The sequence below is a fragment of the Dermochelys coriacea genome, chromosome 9, assembly GCF_009764565.3.
Source record: "Dermochelys coriacea isolate rDerCor1 chromosome 9, rDerCor1.pri.v4, whole genome shotgun sequence".
In the NCBI taxonomy this organism is placed as follows: Eukaryota; Metazoa; Chordata; order Testudines; family Dermochelyidae; genus Dermochelys; species Dermochelys coriacea.
Genome location: NC_050076.1, coordinates 84,592,810 through 84,608,709, shown reverse-complemented (window position 1 = coordinate 84,608,709; position 15,900 = coordinate 84,592,810). Strand labels below are relative to the sequence as shown.

Sequence of the window (15,900 nt, the reverse complement as noted above, 5' to 3'; positions counted from 1 at the left end):
CTCCAACGCCGGATGGAGCACTCCACATTGAGACCTGGAATCTGCACAGGGTGCACCTCCTTATTGATTAGCAGCAAGTCATGTTGTGGAAATTAGTGGACCATGCTGCACCATGACGAAATACGGCCATCCTTGTCTATAACAATTCAAATTTTCATTCTTCATAAACCCTGATCATTCTCTTGGCATTAGGTACACACACTATTTGAGGGAGAATGACAAAAGATAATACAGGTAGTGATAAAATACTGTATTTCGCACTTGGATAATTTGTATAGCCTAAATTTTCAAGTGTGCCTGGTGATTTGGGGTGCCAACTTTTTTGGATACTCATGTTGAGACATTTTAAAGGAGTCTGATCTTCAGAGAACAAGCGTTAGTACTTAAAATTAGGCCCCTTCAAGGTATTATTAACTAGACACCCAAAAATGAAACGTACCCAAAAAGTCACTGATCCATTTTGAAAATGTAGGCCTACATTATAAAAACATTAACTCAGTCTCAAAACTGCACTGTCAGCTAGGGAAGTATCCCCATTTTACAAATGGGAAAACTGAAACACAACATTAAATGAGGTGCTGGATGTCATGCAGCAATGTATGGCATATCAGTAACCAGAACCTGGTAGTTCCTAACTCAGTACAATGTTTAACTACTAACTGATTCTACCTACTAAAATAAAAGATATCAGAAGCATGATAAAATTATTTTTAATTAAGAGCATTAAATTGTTTGAAAGTGAGATGTGCACACAAACCAGGATTGGCTGGTTCCTAGAAAATACAGTTCCTAACTGGATGGAGCTTCTTGGAAATGTCACTTTTGACAAGACAATATATGAAAAGAAATAACAATTCTTTTAGAGTAAATATCCCAGAAAAGTAGAAGGCATATTTTTGCAACATCAAACTTTTTGCAAGAGAAGTGCAGAAAAAGGAAGGAAAAGAGTCATGTTTGAAAGCAGTTCATTTTATTTTTCCTCTCATCTATGCTTGTTAGCTAAGACCAGGAAAAAGAAATTACTTTCTGACTTTTGAAGATATCTTCCAGTTATGTTGTATCCTGCTAAACTGTGCTTCCTTTATCAGGAGAAAAGGAGTCTTTTCCTTTATCAGGAAAAGGAGTCTGTTTCTTGGTATAAAATCCAAATTAAGGCAGACAGAAGATGCTGTCAGTTCAGATAGCAATAATTCTGATAGGGTGGGGTCATGCTTAAGGACAGCAAGATAAGTAAGACCTTGGGAACCTATGCAGTTTCCATTCACAGCTCACTCTCTCATTCCAGCAGAGCGACCAGAGAGGAAGACAACTCACTCATCTATCCTATCATGTAGGAACTTCCAATGTCATGAAATTGAAACTGTTCTTGTGGTAAGTACCCTTTTATTAGAATAAGGATGTTATAAAAATCCTAGGGTATGATACCATCTTCCTCTTCTTCACATATGGCCAAAACAACAGTTTGAACCTAATTTAAACAAAAAACAAATACAAATTTACATCTGAATTAGGGCTTGCCTACACTGGCACTTTACAGCGCTGCAACTTTCTTGCTCAGGGGTGTGAAAAAACACTCCCCTGAGCACTACAAATTTCAGCACTGTAAAGTGCCAGTGTAGATACTGCACCAGCACTGCGAGCCGGGCCCCTCGTGGAGGTGGGTTTTTTAGAGCGCTGGGTGAGCTCTCTCCCAGCGCTATGCCACAACTACACAAGCCACATTAAAGCGCTGCCATGGCACCGCTTTAACATTGCCAATGAAGACGTGCCCTAAGTCACAAGGTTCTACGCTCAGTACTACTTCTAAGGGTAGAAACGTCTGGTTGACACTGAAGAGGAACTTTGTGACCACAATTTCTTCCTAGTGATAATATTAAATGAAGACAAACTCTCCATTAAATAGCCTGCGACATGCTAATTACGTTATATAATTTGGCTAGCACAAATATTAATAATTAATCCTTATACTCCTATGTTGAAGATGCATCTTACCCTCATTTTACATGTGTGGACAGATACCAAAGTTAAATGACATGTCCAAAGCCACATAATGAGTTGAGGAGGAGTAACTATGTTAGTCTATTTCAGCAAAAATGAGGAGTCTTGTGGCACCTTAAAGACAAACAAATTTATTAGAGCATAAGCTTTTGTGGGCTATGACCCACTTCTTCAGATGTATAGAGTGAAAAATTACAGTGGGCAGGCATAAATATACAGCACAAGAAAAGATGGGAGTTGCCTTACCAAGTGGGCGGTTAAAATGCTCTCCCACTGGTTTGTGATATACACATCATCATTTGCCAGCAATGCCCCTCTGCCATGTACATTGTCCAAACAGGACAGTCTCTAAACAAAAGAATAAATGGACACAAAGCAGACATCAAGAATTATAACATTCAAAAACCAGTGGGAGAACATTCTAACTTCCCTCAACACTCAACTTCAGACTTAAAAGTGGCCATTCTTCAACAAAACAACTTCAAAAACAGACTTCAACCACAAACTGCAGAACTGGAATTTGTTTGCAAACTTGACACTATCAAATTAGGCCTGAATAAAGACTGGGAATGGCTGGGTCACTACAAGAAGTAATCTCCCATCAACTGTTGAGTATGTGCCATCCACCCTGATAGAATTGGCATCGTTAGCACTACAAAAAATAATTTTTACTCTGTTGACATTCACACCTTCTTGTCAACTGTTGGGAATGGGACACATGCACCCTGACTGAATCATTGACCCCCCACTTGGTAAGGCAACTCCAATCTTTTCTTGTGCTGTTTATGCCTGCCTACTGTAATTTTCACTCCATACATCTGAAGAAGTGGGTCATAGCCCACGAAAGCTTATGCTCTAATAAATGTGTTAGTCTTTAAGGTGCCACAAGACTCCTCGTTGTTTTTACAGTGAGTTGAGAGTGATAGAGCCAGGATTTGAACTTTTGAGTTCCTGATTCCCAATCATGTCAATAACTATACCATTGTTTATTGAACTGTTCCACCCCATCATCTTCAAATCCATATGGTAGGAAATATTCTACCAGCTATAAGAAGCAACATTACTGAAAATTAATTTTTAAAAACCGTCCTGGGGCATTTTTAAACTCCCATAAGAAGGGACCATTCTAATGAATTAGAAGGCCCACCCAGATGGTTTTCAAAACTTCTCTGGCTTATGTTACGTTGGGGTTTTTTTTTGCATTAATATGATTTGCTAATCTCTAGATGCATTCAAACAACCATAAACACATAAGCGTTAAACAACTGCTACCTCATGGTTACTCAAAACAACTAAGGTCTGGTCTACACAAAAGAAATTAGGTCAGTTTACTATGTCAATCGGGATATAAAAAATCCACACCCCTGAGCAGTGTAATAAAGCTAAACTAAGTCCCCATGTAGACAGTGCTAGGCCTACGGAAGAATTCTTCTGTCAACCCAGCTATCGCCTCTCCGAGAGGTGGATTACCTATGGCGACAAGAGAATCCCTCCTGTTGGCATAGGCACCATCTACACTGAAGTGCTCTAGTGGGCACAGCTGTATCATTTTAAGTGTACACAAGTCCTAAAATATATTACCTCTCTGACCAGAGACACCAGTTCTCCTAAGCAACTCCATCAGTAAATGCCTTTGTAAACAGATTAGTCTTGCAGCAAGCCATGAATATTGAACTTGGCTTCTGTGGGACTGTACTAATGCTGTACATTACTTTACTTCCTTTCAATAGCAACTCAGAAAATAGATAGCATTTGTAGAGCAACAGACTGTTGCCATCTTAAGTTCCAAATCATGGTCATTTGTGAGATGGAATAAATCTGAAAAGTACTTTCCACTTTGTGGAATGTAGGCTGAAGGATTATCTCCTGTATCAAGACTGTAGTGGGTCAAACTACAATATGGTCTTATTGATACATTTAGAAAGACACAGGCTACCTATAAACTGAAGGGCATTTTTTATCTGCAGTAGCTCAGACAACAAGCTCATTCCACAAGGAATGATTAAAGTCTGTTGATGTTAGAGGCAAGATCTGGCTGAAGCTTCAGCTTTAAATCAAAATCCTATTTAGCATTTGAAAAGTATGCCAAGTAGCATATATTATTATATACTAAAGTTTAAGATCGTAACCATTACGCCAGCAGGCAAGCAGTGTCTAGTGAGTAACTTGTAATACAAGATTGTCAAGTACACATTTATAAAACTGTATTAATCAGACTTTGTTTTAGAGATAAAAAATGGTTGAACTCAAAACCAAGGTATTGTTCCAACTGTAGACCCTCTACAAACAAAGAAGATTTAGGACTTGCCATCACAAACAAGCAGCATGTCAGTCTAAGGGAGGCAGTTTCTACCATTAATTTAAATAGAAACAACTAGGATGCAAGAAACCAAAAGATTCTCAATCCATCGCTGCTGTGCTGGAAGAAAGTCAAAAGCATCACCACCTCATATACAAGCTTGGCCTCAAATGGCATTCGTAAGGCACCCGATAGCTTTTTATTGTACTTTTTATTATATTCTTTACTGTGTAATATCCTTAGAAATGCCTTTCTCTGCCAGTTTTTATCCTTTCCCATTATTCTTCCCCCTGTGTTTTACAAAACAATACTACTTCCTCGTTTGTACATCAACACCATCAGTAAAGTCAGCACAATACTAGAAAGAGGCTGGCTCTGCAATTGCAGAATACCAATTAGTGAAGCTGCTCTCAGTGGCTGAGTAGCAGGTTTATCATAAATATTTAAACTCCACAGGACCTTTGCCACTAGACTGAGGTACCGTAGGCTTCATTATTTGGTCTGACTGTCTCTCTAGGTTTAATTCCAAATACCACATTTTCTCCAAGGGACTCACTAAAAGGTATTTGCAATAAGTGGTTGAGGAGACACGAAGGGAAAGAACCTATATTTCTCAAAGGCAATTTTCCCTGTAGAAGAGGAAAAGAAGCTGTAATCTGGCATAAGATAACAGAGAGATATAGGGCCACAACCAGTTAAGCCACCCTTTCTAACGTCCAAACAGTGAATTTTGAAAGCAGAAAAATCACAAATGGAATCAACAAAGGGTCCAAAATATAATCACTCAACTGCATGTTACTATGTGGACATTTAAAACAAAAAAAAGTCAGTCATGTAAAATGAAGGCTGCAAGACCACTAAAATCCCAGATTCTCAACTGGGTGTCCCACCTTAAATAAACTAAGGGCTTGTATTATCTGTTTTATCCTTGTGACCAATAAGGATACATAGCACATATACAACACCGACCATTTTTTAAAGTTTTTTTCAAATATTCATCCTCAAAATACCTTTGGGAGGGTCAACACCTCAATTTACAGCTGGCAAAAATTGAGAGGTCAGTGGACTTTTCTGAAATCATACAGCTGGTTGGAACAGAATCCCAAAGGTATTACACTAGTATTCTGTTAACTGCTAGAGATAAATTTGGGTTTATAAACCAGTGATTCCTCATTTATATGTATTCATATTTATTATTTGCATTATGGTAGCATGAAAGACGTGTTAGAAATTTCATGAAAAAAAAAGTGTGTCCCCTACCTCAAAGACATTACAATCTGCAAAGATACAAAACAGGCAAAGGTTGGGTTAAAGAGGTATAGCACACAAGGTATATGATCAGACTGATAACAGGCACATGTCTTGTTAGGACCAGGTTGTCAGATCTGTTGTAATTTATTATTTCTAATTGTTAAAGCATTTCTTTGTAAAATTACAGAAGTGGAGTTTGAGTGGTCTGGAGGAAAAGTTACACCAGAGCTTGCCAGTGAGGCTAGCCAAATTGAACTTTTTGGTCTTTACTGGCAAATGATTACATGCACTGCTCTTATCTATGCAGTAATGTAACTAGATATTCCAGGGATAACAGCACATCCTAAATGCACGTCTAAGTTTTGTGAGAATCTCAACTGGTTATGTTTCACATTGCTTGAATTAAAAACTGAAAAAATCCAGATATTAACAAATCCTGCCTGGGTTATACAGACTATGAAAAATCCTTTCAGAGCTTCTAGCTCTTTATAAGATGCACATCAGAAAGTATAAATGGAAGACAGTTTTACTTCAGTTCAAACAAGAGCTTAATAAAACTTGAGATCAATTAATAGCAAATCCTGTTTCTTGCTTCTATCCTTCCCAGCAAACACTGCCGACAATGGCAAATGGAGGGTTTTGGAGAATATGAATATAGCCCAACTAGGACCATTCTAAACATTAAGGAATAGACTGCATCTTAATTATGTGGGTATATAATAAGACTAACAGAGGCACCTTATTTTTTAGATTAGTCTCAAAATACTAACAAGAACAATGCATAATTGATTATCCAAGCGTAAATAAAAATATGAGAACAGTAAATGACATGTTTTGCCTGTTCACCACCTGCGGAAGAGGCAGGTGGACTTTCACTATCCAAGCTGGGAGAAATAAAAGAAAATAAAACAAAATACACCATCCAAATCTGCATAAGAGATGTATAGATTTTATGAACTCTTTAATAATCTAAAGTGTTACCAATAAAAGTGACAGGTTTCAGAGTAGCAGCCGTGTTAGTCTGTATTCGCAAAAAGAAAAGGAGTACTTGTGGCACCTTAGAGACTAACAAATTTATTAGAGCTTTTTTTGCATCCGACGAAGTGAGCTGTAGCTCACGAAAGCTTATGCTCTAATAAATTTGTTAGTCTCTAAGGTGCCACAAGTCCTCCTTTTCTTTTTGCCAATAAAAGTGAATAGTCATGTTTGATTATGGCATGTTATTAAGCCAGCAGTAGCCTTTTAATCACCACCTTATATTTCCCAAAAATGACCTGGATCATCCTGAAAGACCAGGTGGATCAGGTAATATCTTTTACTAGACCAAGTTATGTTAAGAGACAAGCTTTTGAGCTTACACTGAGCTCTTCTTCAGCTCTTACTGAAATAGAGCTTTGTGTTCACTAGAAAGTTTCTCTTTCACCAAGGGAAGTAAAAGATATTACTTGACCCACCTTGTGTCCCTCATACCCTGGGACCAACAGCTACAACAAGCCTGCGTGGATCATCCCGGCCATATCTAGTCACACATATCTGTAGGGGATACGAGGGAGGCTTCTCCTGCTGGCATAGCCCCTCACACCAGCGGCAGGTCTAATGCATTCTCCCTCCCGACCTCCCCCAACATACACACAGCTCAAACCTTTTGCGGGATGGGAAAACTGTTTCCCTCCCCCATGTTGCTGGGGCGCCCACCACGGCCACCAGCTCAGCGACCCAGAGAGCGGGGCGGCGGGAGGAGATGGCACCAGAGCCCGGGGCTGCTGGGCCTGGGGAGCGCGCTGCCCGCTGTCACAGCTTCCCTCACCCCATGCGAGAGCCCGGGGAGCCGGGCGGAAGCCCACCACCGCGCGGGGGGCAGCAGCGCCCAAGGCAGACTGGGGAAGGAGATACGCGCGATGACCAGGTTGTCAGGGGACGGGGCCCCTCAGCGCCGGGCGAGGGAACGCGCGCGCGCGCGCACTCACCCAGCAGCGCTCCGCCAGCTGAGCTCCGGCTCCTCCACAGCAGCGCTGGCAACTCTCGCCCCACAGCGCGGCAGCGGAGACTCCGCCCCCTGACAGCCCCGCCCCACTCTGCGCCACCTCCGTGCAGAATGCCACGTGACAGAGCTCGGGCTAGTCCCCCCTCCCATCACGTGACAAGGGAGGGACTAAAGCTGTACCGGAGCGTCAAGGGAAAGGGGCCCCGTGACCCGTACGAGTTTCAATCCCCAACCCTGCGAGAAAGGGGGCGGGTGGAACATTTACATCAAGCGTTTTTGCTTCAGCAAGGCCTTGGCGACATCGCAGGCCCAGAACTGTAGAGGAAGTTTGATTCTCTCTCTCTCGCCCCCCCCCCCCCCGCCAACACCATGTCTGGTCAAGCGGCTGCGGTTTAGTTTTGAAAAGCAGAATGAGACATCACAGGTTAATTTAAGGATCTCGTTTACAAAAAAAAAAAAAAAAAAATCAAACCTTCCGCGAGCAAGGGGGAAGAAGGTCATTTCGTTCAAATCTGTCAAGAAAGGGGGAGTGGAGTTTTGTATGAAAGAGGGTGACCCCACCACAAGATAGGGAAGAGGAGGAGGAGGGGGTGGTGACTAAGGCAGATGGCTGCCCTGGTTTATTTTTCTAAAAGTGATTAAAGGTTAGAAACCTACTGTAACCTCAGCATATGAGGGTGGGTGTCATCCAGTACTCCCATTACAGAAGGGTGTCTTAGGAAGAGGCTATATGCAGATACTTCCATTCTGCAAGTTTTCACTTTAGCACCTTTCCAGAGAAGTGTATACAAATTTCTTTTAAAATTAAGTACTGTGTTTTGACCTTCATACGCACACTGAGGCGGTTTCTTTACTAGATACCCCAAAAAGGAAGGAGTACTTGTGGCACCTTAGAGACTAACAAATTTATTAGAGCATAAGCTTTTGTGAGCTACACCTCACTTCATCGAATGTGAGCTGTAGCTCACAAAAGCTTATGCTCTAATAAATTTGTTAGTCTCTAAAGTGCCATAAGTACTCCTTTTCTTTTTGCAAATACAGACTAACATGACTGCTACTCTGAAAACTATATTAATGTATTTTAGCACCACAGTGGAGGGTGGGGGGAAGACAGTGGGCACTTGCCCTACACACTTCTAACTGAAGTGATCTTAGTGCAGTGAATTGCACCAGTAAACATATTAAGAGCTACTAAAATTTTTTTTATTAAATACTCCTTTTGGGGTATAAAAAATTAAAAATCAGAAGGGATCAGGTATCAAAGTCTTAAACCACTAATGTCATATACCTGCAAAATGAAAGAGGGCCCTATAATCACCAGAGGCAATATTCCCACCTCCAATTAGGTCAGAAAGTCAGTCTTCAGCCTCATATGGCAGGACACATTTGAGTTTCAAGTCACAGGACTGGAAGGGACCTTAAGAGGTCATCTAGTCCAGTCCCCTGCATTAATGACAGGACTAAGTATTAAGTTTCAACATAAGTTTAGGAAGTGAGATGATCAGAACACCCAAGAGTTATCAGGAGCCCTTGCACAAGTGCTGCAACAGGAAATTAGGCAGGAACTGGTTCCTCAGACTGGTCTAGGGTGTATGGTTTACATGACAAAAATACTCCATTGTGCTAGGCACTGCTTAAATATACAAAGAATCAGCAAGTTAATGACAAAATTTCTATGAACAATTGGGATGAGGATTTCACCCAGTGCCTCTGCCTTTCAGTCTAAAAAAAGAGGTTCAACCTACAGACTTCTGCCAGCATAGGTATGTTGATCAGGTGTGTGAAGAGTGATCCCTGACGGACAGTTATGCTGGCAGAAGCCTCTAATGTAGATGCAGTTATACCAGCAAATCCCATCCTCACTGACACAGAAGCACTTTTACTTGTGTAGGCTTTCACTATACCAATGGAAAGCACAACCAACATAGCTGCATCCAAACTAGGAGTGTTTTTCTGGTATAGCATCCAGCATTTCAATATTGGTAAAATGCTTCTGGTATAGCCAGAGCCTCAGTCAGACCTTTAAGAGCATTCATGGCTCCAAACAGCACCAGCGATGGTGAGAAGGCAGGCATTACCAACTTCCCACTGACCTCCTGAGTTCAAGAACCATTTCAGCAGAAGCCTGATGTCAAGCAGAAGCTATGTTTGGCCCTCTTATACAGGCAATCTATTCTTGAACATTTTGGCCTCCCCTCTATATTAATCACTAACTACTGGTACTTAGTTTTGCAGACTGTAAGCATACACTTCTTGCTGCTATCTCCACACTACGATTATTCTGGCTAATGGGTACTTTTAAAACGTACTCAGATAAGTTCACTTTCCATTATCCAGTAAGAAGTAGAGGATGCTGGGGATGCTAGATTCCTGAAAGGGAGACTTGATAAACCAGTGCCCCTGGCAGTCCTTAAGAAGATTGCTATGTGAAAAAATAATTGCAGAGTACAATGCTTCTTTGTTAAAAGAACTATGATTTAAGAATGGAAGAAGTGTTCCTGCAGTAAATCTGCATGCAGAGTCCAGCTGAAGTGAATAAAGTCTACACAAGTAGACGTGTCTGCCCACATGCTCTTAAATGTCTGGTTATTGCAAAGAGATCCATTTGCCTTCAGTTACTTCATCATCTGCATCTAACCTAAACTCATATCAGTGGTTCTTAAGGAATATCATGTATCTAAAATTCAAGATTTTATAACCAAGCAATATTCTTAAAATTGCTCACTATATTTTTATAGCAAGCTATGAAAATAAGACCTAGATGAACAAAAGAATTTTTAAATATATTTATTAAACCAGTAATGCCACATCACAGATAGCAATAATCAGTGAACAGATGCCATTACATGTATGGCATAAATGAAAATTCAGACCAGTTCAGGATTACTGCACATTTCAGTCCAGAATAAGGAAAGACTATTTCTCTCTCCATTCTTTTGGGATAACTTTGCCAACAGGTGATAAATTCCACTCAATTCCAGTTTGTGTTGCCACCTGTAATAGATTAAAAAGTTATACAAGAACAAGTTTGTCAAATTCCAAGGCCAGAAGACCACTGTAATCATCTAGGCAGATCTCCTGTATATCATAGAACTTCCCCAAAATAATTTGGATAGCATATATCTTTTAGAAAAAGATCCAATCTTGTTTTAAAAAGTGGTCAGTGATGGAGAATCCACCATGACCCTTGCTAAAGTCGTTCCAGTGGCTGATTACTCTCCTGTTAAATAACCATGTCTTATTTCCAGTTCGAGTTGTTCTAGCTTCAACTCTCAGCTATTGGATCATGTTATACCTTGCTCTGCTAGACTGAAAAGACCATTATTAGGTATCTACCATATTCACAGTTCATTTTCATAAATTTCACAGTTATACCATTTTAAAATCTTGAATTTCAGTTTGATATTTAAATCTTAAATTTCACAGTAGTGTAATAAACAGGAGAGTATGTATTTAAAAATGGTAAAATATAAACATGTAAAGCCCTTAAGACTCAGCATTTCTCAAACTGGGGGTCCTGACTCAAAAGGGTGGTCACAAGGCTATTGTAAGAGGGTCATGATATTGCCTCTATTATTTCTGCACTGCCTTCAGAGCCGAGCGGTCAGAGAGCAGCGGCTGCTGGCCGGGTGCCCAGCTCTGAAAGCTACACTGCCACCAGGAGCAGCATTGCTACCTATAATAGCCTTGCTAACCCCTTTTGGGTGGGACCCCCGTTTGAGAAAAGCTGTGTACTTTTGTATGCTTTTACGCTGGAGCATAGGATACTTACTATAAAAAAAGTACCTTATTATATGGTAAAAGTATCCAAAAGATGTCATGGTCCATGATGCATTTTTCACAGCCATTAATTTGATAGGACCTTAACCATTATTAATAGTTAGTAGCCCTCAAATCCAGAGGGACAGTTATGCATATTAGGTGTCCCCTTTTAAAGTGACAGTTTTATAGTATCTTTAAACTATGCAACTGTCCAAGAACAAAGTTAAAAAAAGAAAGTAGTTGGGGGCATCATTCTCTATTAGTATTATTTTTACTCTCAGATTTGAGATCTTATTCAGCCCCTTACACTGATTCCATTGGTATTACATTTATACTATTTTACAACTGGTATTACAGAAATATTAACTCAACATCCACACCTGTCTTTTACTAAACTCTAAATAAAAAGAGACTTATCACATACTGTATTAGAAATCTATATTTAAAACATTTAAAAAACAGATACTGTGAAATTCAGGGGATAACAGCATCAGTCTAATATCGTGCTCTTATAGTACAGCCACACAATATTTTCCACCAACATAAAAAGAAAACTTAAGTTGAATAGCTCACTCATCCAACTGCCCATTTTGGAAATGAATTATTAGACAAAGGAAGTGTGCTTAGCTTATATTTAATCAAGCTGTTTAACAGTTCTGAAGACTTGCAGTAAATTGACATTCAAAAATAAGTGCCTATTGAAGACCTACATTTAAAGTTGTACTAATGAATTGCTTCCCTTTGGGGTGTTAATGCATACAAAATTATTCTTTCAGGAAACCCCAAAGCCCTATACTTAGAGTTGCTTCATATAGGCAAATCCTTATAAAGGTGCATAACAATTTACAAATTCAGGGCTATAGTTACAGCAGACACTAGTGATAGTACCAATCATACAGTACTTACATATCCCCAAATGGAGACACAAAATAGGGCTCCACCAAGTAGTATAATGTTGCCATATTTATCATGGAAGTCAGGCGCATGTTTGTGGTGACTCTGTCTTGCTGCAATCCACTGAGTGCCACGAGCTAAGAGAAACAGTCAAAATGTAAGATGTACCAATGGACTGATATACACATCTATTCAAGTCTCTGGCAGTCCTCCCATCTATCCCCTAGAAAAAATGTACTTCAGAACACTAAGAATAAGGATGATCTTCATTAAAAAGAGAGAGCTAGACATAAGACTTTGTAACATTCTGGCAGCATTACAAAGTCACACAATTGCTAGAACAGAGAAAATCATCAATTTTGGACAAATCCATCAAACATTTTATTCTATTTGGTTGGCAAGCTACTTTAAATTTCTCATTAGGCAGGTAACTATAAAATACAGCCACAGAAATGAAGACTTTTTGTTCACTCAATTTCAAATCTCTAGTGCCACTCTAGGTACGATCACTTCCTCAAATGCTGAGATATATGGTTAGTCTATGAACTTATCAGTACACACACTATTTTTCACAAAGAATGTCTGTAATTAATCCAAGTGTCTCCAGGAGCAAAGAAGCCAGAAAACTTGTGTGGGAGAGAGAGCGTGCACATCACACAACCAGGAAAAAGACTCACGCACTGTGTAGACAAAAAGAAAAGGAGTACTTGTGGCACCTTAGAGACTAACAAATTTATTAGAGCATAAGCTTTCGTGAGCTACAGCTCACTTCATCTAATGCATTCAATGGAAAATGAACGCACTGAATGCATCCGATGAAGTGAGCTGTAGCTCACGAAAGCTTATGCTCAAATAAATTTGTTAGTCTCTAAGGTGCCACAAGTACTCCTTTTCTTTTTGCGAATACAGACTAACACGGCTGCTACTCTGAAACCTGGCACTGTGTAGACAATGCCAATTGAAATATAAATCCCAAGAGCTGAAAAATTTTGTATGAATTTACTCTTGTGAAATTAAAGGTACTAAGTAAGATCAAGGCCCAGACAACCACCTTCAAGAAGGCTGTACCTGATGTTATTTCCAGAGCATTTTACCTAGGCAATGCACTGAAATAGTCACAAACTAGAACATTGTCTCCCCAACATTAAACCCCCGCCCCTTTTTTTAACTTCCACTTTAAAAACCACTGAGCTTAAATTAAGCGTTTTTCCAAACGTTTACATATGTGCTCAAACACAAGACATCACCCATCAGTCTATAGGCTTCCAGTATGTATCACGCCCACTTGGAAAGTAACAAGCCCAAGGTCTCATTCCTACAACAGCAGCCACACGAGCAAACCCCCGTGCCCAAGCCATTCCCCACGCCCCGGCGGAGGCGACCCGGACCGGGAACGGTCTCGCGGAGGCAACTGACTGCAGGGGTCGGGGGGGCTCGGTTCCAGGGCGGACCAGGTCGCTGCGGAGCGGCGGGGAAGGGGCGCTACACGGGTCAAGAGCTCTCGGTTCGGAGGGGACTGGGATTCTGGGGCCTCCCGCCCAGCTGTGCCCCAGGAGCCCTCCACAACTCACCGCTGAGGCGCGCCGCGGTTCTGGCCAGAGACAACATGCTGGCGTCTCGGATGGATAAATTTCTATCCTTCTCCTTCTTCGCCTTATACCCTTGCGAGCCCTGAAAAACAAAATGGTGGCCAGCCAGGAAGTCCGCACGCTGCGCATGCGCCCCGAGCAGCGCCCCGTGGGGAATGTATTTCATCCTCTTCCTGAGCGCGGCCCCGCGGCATTCTAGGAAATGTAGTTTCTGCGGTTGCGTGGAGGGGCTCTGACAATCATAGGGGGCTCTTACAACCGTTGTACCTGGGAAGCTGGGGGCCCGGGACTCCCACGGGCTCCCCCACACTCCCTACGTTAGGGGTGGCTTTTGCCACGGGACTTAATCAGTCAGGAGAAAAATCTTAGTGGCACTGACTCTGCAGTGAAAAATAAGGATCTCCCAGCTGCGTCTGCTGAAAGCGGTGTCAGGATGGCCGAGTGGTCTAAGGCGCCAGACTCAAGGCTTAAAATGCCTTCCTCTCTCGAGGGCTGGGTGTTCTGGTCTCCGTATGGAGGCGTGGGTTCGAATCCCACTTCTGACACGTTTTTTTTTTCTTCTCGGTGTTTGTGCGAGTAAAATACCGAGTTTAACTGTAATAAGCACCCGAGAAAGCGTTTTACTACGCGGCAGGGTAGGGATCACCTCACGCAGACAGGAATTTACATAATATAAATATACACTGTGGCGCCCATTAAATAGGGACTTGCCTTATAAAAATAACTAAATAAAGACAGGGATAAAGAAATCCTTAACTGATTCATAGGCATGATCTAACTTGATTATTGACGTACCGATCTTAATCATGTAAAATCCCTGTGGCTCTGATTTTACAAATACATGTGCATATGAGTAAAATTAAGCATGTAGTTATATGATTGAAAGATCAGTTTATATCTATACAAAGAGGTGCATAGAATAAGTATAAAGAACATATTTAAATACGTAAACTCTTGCATATGTAATGGCTACCGAATTAAAATCTCTCAGTAAGAATATTCGAGAAAGATAGAATTTAATTCCATACCTATGTGAGCTGTAGCTCACGAAAGCTTATGCTCTAATAAATTTGTTAGTCTCTAAGGTGCCACAAGTCCTCCTTTTCTTTTTGCGTATACCTATGTCATACATCGAAAGATATAGGTATGGAAGTACATTCCATCATCTCTTTCTTGACAGTGATGTAGATGCATGCATGATAGTGCCTTGTCTTTATACAAAGAACGTGCACTCCTGTATGCCTAGCGGAAATCTCTATTCGTATATAACTATGTATGTTACCGATATTGATTTATTATCGCTATATTGATATATTCCAGACAGTTTTTATGATCCATGAAGAGACAAACCGCGAAACTGCTCTGTTTAGGTCAACGAGGCTTCACTTGCGTGCAAGGGTCTTCTTAGGTAGACCCAGTTACAGCACGAGGGTCCAAATCTGCACAAAGTATGACAGGATACAAGAAATACAACTTGACGGATCAAGATGATACTTTAAAATAAATACCAAATAATAGGAATATAGGATTGTGTAGCTGCATGAGAGGGGTATTTGAGGATCTACTATAAAGATTATTTTCCTAATTATAATACTCCTGGCATGCACTATTTCTTCAGAGGCATCCAGCCATCCTGTTGGTTGCTCCTGCTATCCTATGTCTAACCCGATATAAATGTATGCTAAAAGTGTCTTCAGTGTATTAACAGAGCCATCCGCCTTCAGAGTGTCGGTGCCTTCAGACCTCATGGACTTTTCACAGACGCTGAAGAACATGGTTAGTTAATTTGTTAACTAATTAAATTTGTTAGTCTCTAAGGTGCCACACGTACTCCTTTTCTTTTTTGCGAATACAGACTAACAGCGCTGCTATTCTGAAACCAGTAGTTAATATAGTAACAATTTCAGAGGCAAACAGTTCAAAGTTGCACCATAAACCGTGGCGCAATGGAGCTTTGAAATGGAGAACCAGAGGCGTAATGGACAGTGCTCAAAAAAATGGAAGCCAAGGAAAGCAATCTGGAAAACGGACTTTTAGCTGAAGAGAAGTACTTGTTAGTCATCAGTAATGCTGAAAATGCAATCCAGGGGTGCTTCACGAGGATAGCAAATTAAGATTCACAT

At 40.8% G+C, this 15,900-nt stretch overlaps 2 protein-coding genes and 1 non-coding gene across 5 annotated transcripts in view; 1 reads left to right on the top strand and 2 right to left on the bottom strand.

Annotated features, from left to right (window-relative positions):
* The window catches only part of ATP7A (ATPase copper transporting alpha), a 64,179-nt gene extending 56,499 nt beyond the window's left edge, over positions 1-7,680 (bottom strand). The window contains exon 1 of one of the 3 annotated variants that reach the window (XM_038415920.2): positions 7,516-7,680. The gene's annotated coding sequence lies outside the window, so the exon portion shown is untranslated. Of the gene's footprint in view, positions 1-2,244; positions 2,343-7,081; positions 7,204-7,515 lie in introns of those variants that run through there. The other 2 variants (XM_043492984.1, XM_043492983.1) reach the window with 2 other exon arrangements.
* A 2,624-nt stretch (positions 7,681-10,304) lies between these two features.
* On the bottom strand, positions 10,305-13,947 carry LOC119861334 (cytochrome c oxidase subunit 7B, mitochondrial). Its single transcript, XM_038416363.2, has 3 exons — positions 13,760-13,947; positions 12,201-12,325; positions 10,305-10,526 (listed from the first exon to the last, which is right to left on the bottom strand). Exons 1-3 carry the CDS (start codon positions 13,941-13,943, stop codon positions 10,449-10,451), a joined length of 387 nt encoding a protein of 128 aa, XP_038272291.2. The 5' UTR covers positions 13,944-13,947; the 3' UTR covers positions 10,305-10,448.
* Positions 13,948-14,204: 257 nt separating this feature from the next.
* TRNAL-CAA lies at positions 14,205-14,322 on the top strand. The gene is made up of 2 exons: positions 14,205-14,242; positions 14,277-14,322. It is a non-coding gene; the product is annotated as a tRNA-Leu (tRNA).
* The last annotated feature ends 1,578 nt before the right edge of the window (positions 14,323-15,900 follow it).